This window comes from Homarus americanus, unplaced genomic scaffold (genome assembly GCF_018991925.1).
Source record: "Homarus americanus isolate GMGI-L3 unplaced genomic scaffold, GMGI_Hamer_2.0 scaffold51751, whole genome shotgun sequence".
Taxonomy (NCBI): domain Eukaryota; kingdom Metazoa; phylum Arthropoda; class Malacostraca; order Decapoda; family Nephropidae; genus Homarus; species Homarus americanus.
In genome coordinates, this window is record NW_024726287.1 from 1 (window position 1) to 9452 (window position 9452).

At 38.2% G+C, this 9452-nt stretch overlaps 1 protein-coding gene across 3 annotated transcripts; it reads right to left on the bottom strand.

Annotated features, from left to right (window-relative positions):
• Nucleotides 1–31: 31 nt before the first annotated feature.
• On the bottom strand, nucleotides 32–9127 carry LOC121865596 (facilitated trehalose transporter Tret1-like). 3 transcript variants are annotated; one of them, XM_042365104.1, is made up of 6 exons: nucleotides 8863–9127; nucleotides 6428–6495; nucleotides 2576–2726; nucleotides 2308–2470; nucleotides 987–1781; nucleotides 32–481 (listed from the first exon to the last, which is right to left on the bottom strand). In XM_042365104.1, exons 1-6 carry the CDS (start codon nucleotides 8915–8917, stop codon nucleotides 190–192), a joined length of 1524 nt encoding a protein of 507 aa, XP_042221038.1. In that variant the 5' UTR covers nucleotides 8918–9127; the 3' UTR covers nucleotides 32–189. The 3 variants fall into 3 exon arrangements, with proteins under 3 accessions (XP_042221038.1, XP_042221039.1, XP_042221040.1); XM_042365106.1 differs by having other exon boundaries at nucleotides 348–481; nucleotides 987–1050; XM_042365105.1 differs by lacking the exon at nucleotides 2576–2726 and having other exon boundaries at nucleotides 8863–8893.
• Between the last annotated feature and the right edge of the window lie 325 nt (nucleotides 9128–9452).

The window sequence follows — 9452 nt, forward strand, 5'->3', positions numbered from 1 at the left end:
AGATGCCTAAAAGGAAACTCCATGTTGTTTAACAAAAGTTATTCTTACATTTGTAAATGATGGATGACTATACTTAGCAGTTTAATGGCTGCCTATAAAGTGATATACATTTTGCTACACTTGTTGTTAACCACAAATTAATTCATACTAATGGCGTCAACTTTCATTCTAAATTTACCTTATCATGTGTTATATTCTTTTGAATCCTGATTTGAACTTTATAGATCGTTTATTACATCTTGGGAATGTATAATATTGTAGAATTATATGAATAATTAACCATAATTCATTTAACCTAAAGACAGTGATGTTGTAATTTATGAGAGAAGAAATAGGAAGGATTCTCACTTGAGCTCGGACTGCTGTAGGGAAGTATTCATTGCTGAGGATGAAAGGGATGTGGACCAGGCCGAAACTCGCGGAAGCCATGTAGACCAGGAGACAGACGAGAGGCACCCACGAGTGCTCACTAGTCCAGGAGCTGTTCAGTCGTAAACAAGTGTAAGGATGTACTGTACTTGGTATTATTTTCGCTGTGGTGACTCTACAGTAAATATTATTATCAATACTAAACCTTATGCTACTTAAAATCATGTTTAATAAAACTTTGTAAGCATGACATATAAAGCTAATTGTTTTTAAAGTAGGCGCACTCTAAGGCTCCTAGCTTTTTAGGTAATAATACATATATAAATTTTTTTAAATCACCGGGAAGGTCTCCTTTGAAGTATATAGAATTACATATTTTATTCAAACATTTTATCCCATTTTTGCCCATTTGTTTGATATATTCTGCTGGCAGCTGATCAACCCCACAAATTTTATATTTTTTCATTTTCTCACAGCTGCCTCAACTTCTGTTTCCAGAATTGGTTGTTCGAACTTTATTTCCTTTTCGTTTCTTATTTCTATCCTTATCATTGTATAGTTCTTCTACAAACTCTGCCTACACGTAGACCTGGACAAGAAACACTTGTGTCACTAACCTGTCGACAGGTGCATTTGGCATATGGTTTCCCAGCATCATGTTGTCAGAAGAGGTGGTCCCCGCTGTAAAGTTGTATATTGATGTCACATCTTCACTGTATATTGAAATTTTGTATATGTGTTTGCAGTGTATGAATGTTCCCAGGATCAGAAGACAGATTGCTGTGACTGTTAGAGAAGCAATTAAACTTTTTTTTCGGCCGATACGATCCAAGAAAAAGAGGGACAGGCCTGAACCCACAAACATCATAAGTAACACTATTATCGTCGCCAAGTTTTCGTTCATTTCTGATCCAGCGTCGAGAAAGATACGAGTTGTGTTGATGATGATAGCAGGGAGACCAGAGAAGTTCATAATGAAGAAGAGGATGAAGATAATTGACAAGTTTTTAACCATGACGGGCTGCCGGAGAACCTTCAGCAGGGGTTGACTGATCATTTTCTCGTTTACACTACGAAGTGTATTTATCTCTTCGTCGACGTCTACATCTGGTCCTCTAAGATTCCTTAGAACTTTTCTCGCTTCATCTTTCTGATCAGTAATGACGAGGTAAGTTGGACTCTCTGGCATGAACAGCATTACTATAAAACATGCTGCGCTCACACTAATGCCTAAGAAGGGGATCTGGTACCATCGAAGTACGAGCCCCGAAGCGATTGTTAAAACATATCCAATTATAATGAAGAAGGTCGGTATAACGAAAAGTGTTCCTCGTACAGCTGCATCTGGCAGCTCCACAATATAGGTATTTGCCGACACTGTTGACATTCCACATGTAACTCCATTGAAGAATCTGATGAAAAAAAAAAACTAATTGATCTGGAAACACAACTCGTTTGGTCTTAGAAGCAGCTTTATTCTTAAAAAAATAATCAAGACATTGATAAGCGTCGAGCACTTCGTCTTGAAATCTGAATAAAACTGACTGTCTCTGAGTCACAGCGTCACACAAACCTGCAGGCTCTCATGATCACAGCTGTCATGTCCTCTGAATTTATTTTCTAAATTGTAAACTCTGATAATAATCGGCGAAATAGCTATGATGTGCAAATTTAGGGCTGGCGAAATATTTTATGCATAATTAATATATTTCTTGTTTTTATGAATATTAATAATAATAAGAGTTTGGATTATTATTTCTTAATATGAAGTCATGAGGACAAATCCCTGTAAAGTATTTATAAAGCTCTTACGTCAGAATGACATTTCCTTTTATGCATTTTCCTAATGCTTATTTACATGAATTTTTTCTTTAGTTTGAGTCACCTACTTTACTCAGTCATGTACTCGTATATCTGCCCTAGCACAGGGAGACTCACCTGCCGAACAGAATCATGGCGGGATTAACAGCGAAGGCAATCATGCCCCAGCCAACAACAGTGGGCAACAGAAGCACCATGATGGACCTCCTTCGTCCTATACTAGACACGAAGATTGCCCCCAGACATGTACCCGGGACTGAGCCAGCTGGCACCAGACTTCCTGAAGATATTTGATGGAGTTAGTGTTCGAAGAGACGGTTTATATTTTTACGTACTTATATACTGATAAAAGACAGAGCTGCAAACTTTCATAAGAGCAGCTTACCCAACATGTCCATCTCAGTACTGGTAAGAGATATAGCATTGCCATACATGGTGGTGTTGTCTCGCCGCAGGTCTGACAGCGCGGTGTTAGGCCACATGGCTATCGCGGCCAAAGAAAGGTGACACAGACTCACCGCAAACACCATGAACACCTGTTGAGGAGAAACACTTGTATTAGGTAGATGAGTTTATACTAAGGTGGAACCATAGGCACTGTACGTATGATACTTAGTGACGGAAACTTGGTATATAAATGTCAGGGAAACTGAGTAATATATAATTCGTCGAGACAATTATACTAGACGCTCTTCGGACTAAAAATTTGGTCATATTATACTCATTCTTAACGGAAATATTTCATGTGTAGATACCTCATAACAAATTCACGGGTAGAAACCTTATAACAAGTTCATGGGTAGAAACCTTGTATTAGCCCCTGTCTCGTGGCAATAACAATGATATAAATTTGGGTTAATTCATTTAGTTTATATAATCCAATCACCCCACTGTAATTTTCCATGAGCTGTGAGGTGCCCTGTGCTGTTCACGTGAGGGGAAAATCCTCTTTCAGTTAGCAGACATCTGATTGTTATGAAAGTTAAATTCATTTATCTTGTTTAATCTTTCAATATCGAATGTGACTGATTGTTTAATATTTTCTCATATCATCTGAAAACCTTTCGATTATTATTAAGTTTCTTTCTTTCCTCAGTAACATATTTTCCCCACGTACACCACATTTATGTACAGTACCTGCTATGAAAATAAGTCATCCTCTTCCACCTCATCCTCGCCACAAGTTACCAACTACTCAAATCGGAGCTTTTGTGGCTGAAACACGTGTAGTTAGTGCATGACCTTGATATGTGTGTGTGTGTGTGTGTGTGTGTGTGTGTGTGTCGGCGACTTAACCATGAGTGTCGATAACACCCGATAAAACATAAAATTCTGATATTAGCTTTTTCTTTGCCGTCCATTTTTTTACAGCACTTTGATTACATATCTCTGAAATTGAAAAAATCTTCACCAAAGGAGACCAGAAACTAGACATTAGACTTATTTCAATATCTGATCTATATCGAGATTCTTGTTTAGCTTTTTATGGGAAAAGTGAAGCCTGACCACACCTCAATATGCGGCCCAAATCCCATCAACGTTTTGTACAGTAATATATCCTTCTGGGTTTTATGTGTGATTGGTTTATAGCGAGTAAATCCTAACTTTCATTATAAGTTTTATTAGCGTAACATGATAAAAACTATTATGTAATATAAAATATAAATCAAGTTAATCTATGATCAAATCCCCGTTCCCTTTATTAGCCTCGAGTAGAACCCAGTGACTGTTATAATGCTTCATATTAAATTATCCGTCACAGCTTACCGAGATTCATTATTTAAGTTAATTTTTCCTCGACAAATACGTTTCTACGGACAGTTTTAGTCGACATACGCGTTTCTACAGTACGAACAGATTTGGTCGACATAACTTACGTCAACTCGTAGTGTGTGCAATGGCGTCATCAGTAGTTTATACAATACTTCTTTATCCATCGCTTTTGTAATCTTTATTGCGAAGCTTTACACGTGAAACGACTGCGGAGTGATAACATCAACAATCCTTCGTGTGAGTGTTATTACTGTTATCGAAGGTTTGTGAGGTGTATCCTGAGCTAAGACGAGGAAAATGATGAAAAAGAAAAAAAAGAACAAAATAAAGTAAATGAAAATAAGAAAGAATGAGATTAAAAGAAAAATAGAAGAAGAAGAAGAAGAAGAAGAAGAAGAAGAAGAAGAAGAAGAAGAAGAAGAAGAAGAAGAAGAAGAATGAACAGAAGGATGGAAAAAAAGAACGCGAGAAAACAAAGAAATTAAATTCGAAAAAAGTAAAAAAAAAGAGATGAAAAACAATGAGGAAAAATATGAATTAAAGAACAAGAATTAGAAAACACAAAACAATAGTTGGTATGGTATGGTATTGGGGATTGCTGGCCACTTCGCCTTTGGGCTATTTCGGCCGGAGCTGATGTCTTCTTTCTTCTTCTTGAGGTTTCTTCTTCTAGTCTTGGTCTTCTTTCTTGCTACAACTAATCTGATGTTCTTGTTTCTTCTTTTCTTGTTATTCTTGTGTTCTTCTTGTTCTTGGTATTTTGGTTTCTTCTTTCTTCTTGTTGTTTTATTTGGGATGAATTATGGTATGAGTGAGTGATATGATAGTGAGTTACTGACAGACCAGATGAAATGGCCGGTCAGGTGACTAGTTTCTCTGTGATTTGACTTTTTGTTTTGTTTTATTGTCTTTTGTAGCCCGTGTCTTTTTGTTTGAATATGTGTTGGTAGGTGTCAGTTTTACTTGGTATATGTGCGTGTTGTATGTAATGGAAAGGTTTGTGATATGTCTCTCATGTTGTATGTTTAAATTTTTGTTTTATTCATTTTTATTTGCTTTAGGGCATGGTTACATACATATTATAAATATAAAAAGAGTTCATGCGTGTGTCTTTCACAACATGCCGATAAGATGGGTCTCCTTGAGGAAGATTATTACAGCGTCACTTATGGTGACATTATCTTACAATAGATTGGGTCCAGTCAGCACGAAGCCTCGCTCGGCAGCTAGCATCACCAGCTGCCGGCGTTCTGGTTCGTACTGGCTGCACTCAGTCAGAATGTGTCGGATAGAAAGAATTTTGTTGCACGTGGCACAGATAGGTGGAAAGGAGTTGTCTAAATAGGCTTTTAGGTGGGTCAAATAGGTACAGTTCAACCTTAGTCTGGCGAGAACCACCTCTTCCCTCCTATTCTTTCTGAATGCTGAAAGCCAGTTTCCTATGTTAGTTTTCCAGTTGTTGTGAAGATCTAACCTCGTCCAATCAAGTTGCCACCTCCCTGTTGTATATGTCTTCCCCAAGGAGAGACACGACTGACGCTCCCAGGGTACATTGGTTGTCTCCCTGAGACCCACAGTCGCTTTTGCTAGTTTGTCTGCCTGTTCATTGCCCCGAATGTTGCAATGCCCAGGCACAGTTCATGAACAATTAACTATATAGTGCATTTTTTCTCAGCTGAGAAAAGATGCCCAGCCCCCTCCTCAAGAGTTACAGCTGATTGGCTGTTGCAAACCTGTCCGATTTGTCCTGAAGTAATGATGTATTTCTAAATGAGTTTATTCATAATCGTTGGGATGACCGTTTCTGACGAGAAAGATATTTAGCTAAATTATATAAAGATACATATATTCATTATTTCAAACAAAAGCACGTAGAAGTTTATCAGAAGTATTATACATGAATTAACTGCAGAGGCGGGAAATACAGTATGACTGCGAACAACTTCATATTTCCCCCGCCTCTGCTAACGGTCGGGTAATATTTCAATGTGATTCTGATCTTTTAAAATGTTGTTTTTGCATAATGTAGTATTACTGATACGTAATTTGTCTTAGTATGCCTTATTGTGGGTAAAAATAAGTATATATTAAATGCATCCTCCGAAAGCGTGAATTTGCTACCAGAGTTTAACAGTTAATTCATGTATAATACTTCTGATAAACTTCTACGTGCTTTTGTTTGAAATAATGAATGTATGTATCTGTATATAATTTAGCTAAATATCTTTCTCGTCAGAAACGGTCATCCCAACGATTATGAATAAACTCATTTAGAAATACATCATTACTTCAGGACAAATCGGACAGGTTTGCAACAGCCAATCAGCTGTAACTTTTATCAGCTGGGAAAAATCGCGTTACTTATAATTCATAATAATACCACCAACAAGGGGGAAGTGTTAGTACAATAGATTAGCTCAAATATAAAACATGACTCGGCCAGTCAGGTGTGTTGTAATCTTACCTGTTTGCATACGCGGAGGTTTCTAGCGGTCCGAGTTTCCAGTGTGTCTGGTGTGTATCCCTCTGGTCCTGTGGGGCAGAGGCCGAGTTACTGTAGTCACCTATAGTGGGTACACGTAAGACGATACTCACATCTATATGGCCACACACACACACACACACGTACACACACCCACACACACACACACGTACACACACCCACACACACACACAGTACATCACCTCTTATCTTCCCACCAATGTTTGTAATTACTCTTATCGTTATATACTGTATAGTCGCCCCAAAAGGTCCTCTCGCCTCTCCTGCTGCTTCACGAACCCCGAGAGCCAGACTCGTGAATCCGAAGCAGTAGTCACTGATGTATTATTCCGTACGTATAAGTAATTCTTAAGTATAATTTAAATAGCATTTTTATTGTCAAGACCGCAGTATTGACTGTGATTGTTTTCTAAAAGGCTACTTCAAAAATAAGAAAGTGTATGGCTATGTGATCGAGGTGTATAAATCGAAATCACCTGGAGAAGCACAAGTTGATCAATGATTTCCAACATGGCTTCACAAGTGGGCGTTCATGCCTGACTAATCTATTAACATTCTTTTCATCTGTTTTCGAATCAGTGGACGACGGGCACGATTATGAATGTGGCATATCTCGACTTTAGCAAAGCCTTCGACAGAGTCCCCCACGAAAGACTAAAGCGAAAAATGGAGGCTCGTGGAATTGGAGGAGATATTATAAATGGATTTCGGCGTGGTTACAGTTCAGGAAACAGCGAGTGAGCATTAACGGCACTAAATCCGATTGGGGTAACGTCACTAGTGGAGTACCCCAAGGCTCAGTACATGGACCATTACTATTTATTATACACATAAACGACATCGATATAGGCGTAGAAAGCAACATAAGTCGAATTGCTGACGACACTAAAATAAGGCGTGTAATTGAATCTGATGAGAACTCAACAAAAACTACAGGAAAATCTAAACAGATTTCTCGAATGGTCTGAAAAATGGCAGATGAAATATAATGTGGACAAATATAAAATACTTAGTCTAGGAGATGTAAACAGAGAAACCAGATAACAGATGAACAACGTTGTTATAGAGAAATTCGATTGTGAGAAAGATTTAGGGGTAATGATAAGTAGGAATCTTAAGCCAAGTAAACAATGCATATTTGCTCGAAACAAAGTGAATAAAATACTTGGGTCCATACAAAGGAGTGTTAGTTACAAGACTAGCGAGGTTATCCTAAAGCTGTATCTTGTGCTTGTGAGACCTCACTTGGATTACACGGTTCAGTTCTGGTCACCGTACTACAGAATGAATATAGAATCCCTAGAAAGAATTCAAAGGAGAAAGACAAGACTAATCCCGGGCATTAGGAACCTTGAGTATAGAGACAGGTTAAAGCATCATAATTTGCACTCCCTCGAGAGACGTAGAGTGAGGGGCGATATGATCGAGGTGTATAAATGGAAGTCAGGGCTAAACAAAGGTGATATATCAAGGTACTCAAACTATCCAACCAGGAGCAAACTTGTAACAATGGATTTAAATTAAATAAATTTAGATTTAGGCGCGAGATAGGTAAACATTGGTTTGGAAACAGAGTAGTGGATGAGTGGAACAAGTTACCAAACATCATCAATAACTCGAATACGCTGGATAGCTTCAAACATAGGTTGGGCGGATATATGAGCGATAGGGGTTGGGTGTAAATGGGACTGCCCAGTATGGGCCAATAGGCTAACTGCAGTTTCCTCCATTCTTATGTTTTTAAGTGTCACCTAAACTTTAGAACGTGTGTACTGAAAGATTCTTCTCAATGACTCGTCAAACCTGATGTGTCGTTTATCTAGTACTGAATTATGCTTCCGAGAGTATATTTCTTGCTGAGAGACATTAAGACCTGATTAGTTTAAAACATTGTTAGGGTCACTGATGGTAGGCCGTCTCCTTATAATAAGACAACAGTTTCCACTAAACAAGCCTCTTTGCGGTAAGACCCTCAGGAATAAATTTATTTAAAGCCTGGATTATCGATTAATACTGAATCTAAATAATTTCCTGGAACATAAGTAGATGGTAGACTAGAAGCTCTCTGCAAGACAACCAAACAACCATGTTGATCAGTAATGGTATGGTTTCACGCCATCATCTGTGACGTGCAATGATATCACGCATGAATTAAAGTTTGATTGTGAATCACATAACTAAATAATACATTCCTTTACCAAGAGGCCATTAAGATTTGGATTTTGATAAACACCAAATATACAGATGTTATGTTACAGTATTTACTACCGTCATCAACAGGCACGTGCTTACACACTATCATTGTGCCCAAAGAGTAAAGAAACACACACACAAATATGTGAATTCATACAAGTATTATTGATACACATAACAATGAACACACACCAGGACCTCACCAGTCAAAGGTTCGATGACTGACAACCTCCCAGCCACGTCGCCGTTCACATCCATGGCGAAAACTCTTGCGATATTGACAACTTTATATCAATATTTACACTCTCGTTAACTTCGTTTATGGTAAAATAGTTGTTGCTGCTGCTGCTGCTGCCGGTACAGCAGTAAGTGTTCGCATTAACACAACATATGATGCTGCCTCCTTATATAACTCTAGTGCTATAGCTCTGGTGCTGTAGCTCTGGTGCTGAAGCTCTAGTCCTTCCTCCTTATATATTTCTGAGGTTATGACTACGCCCAATACAAACTGTATTATCTACAGGTGGTTTAAGATAATCGTAATACTGATTTGAGATAGAACGCCTTTCAAAGAAATAGTACCGATTTGTGTGTGTGTGTGTGTGTGTGTGTGTGTGTGTGTGTCAGCTGATGCAATGTGCTGCTCGGTGAGTTGGCAAAGACATCAGCTAATATAATTCTTATTATGTTATGGAGCTGTGATTGTGTGGTCGCCTTGCCCTGTCATAAACATGTACACAGCCAGACATAATAAATTTTATGCAATGTTCCATTATAAACAATATAGATGTTA

Excerpts from the sequence above, each read along its gene's own strand:
- LOC121865596 (XM_042365104.1), bottom strand. The coding sequence starts at position 8,917 with ATGGATGTGAACGGCGACGTGGCTGGGAGGTTGTCAGTCATCGAACCT. Across the intron at positions 6,496-8,862 it reads AGTCATCGAACCTTTGACTG|GACCAGAGGGATACACACCA; the intron begins GTGAGGTCCTGG and ends TCTGCCCCACAG. Across the intron at positions 2,727-6,427 it reads ACCTCCGCGTATGCAAACAG|GTGTTCATGGTGTTTGCGGT; the intron begins GTAAGATTACAA and ends TCTCCTCAACAG.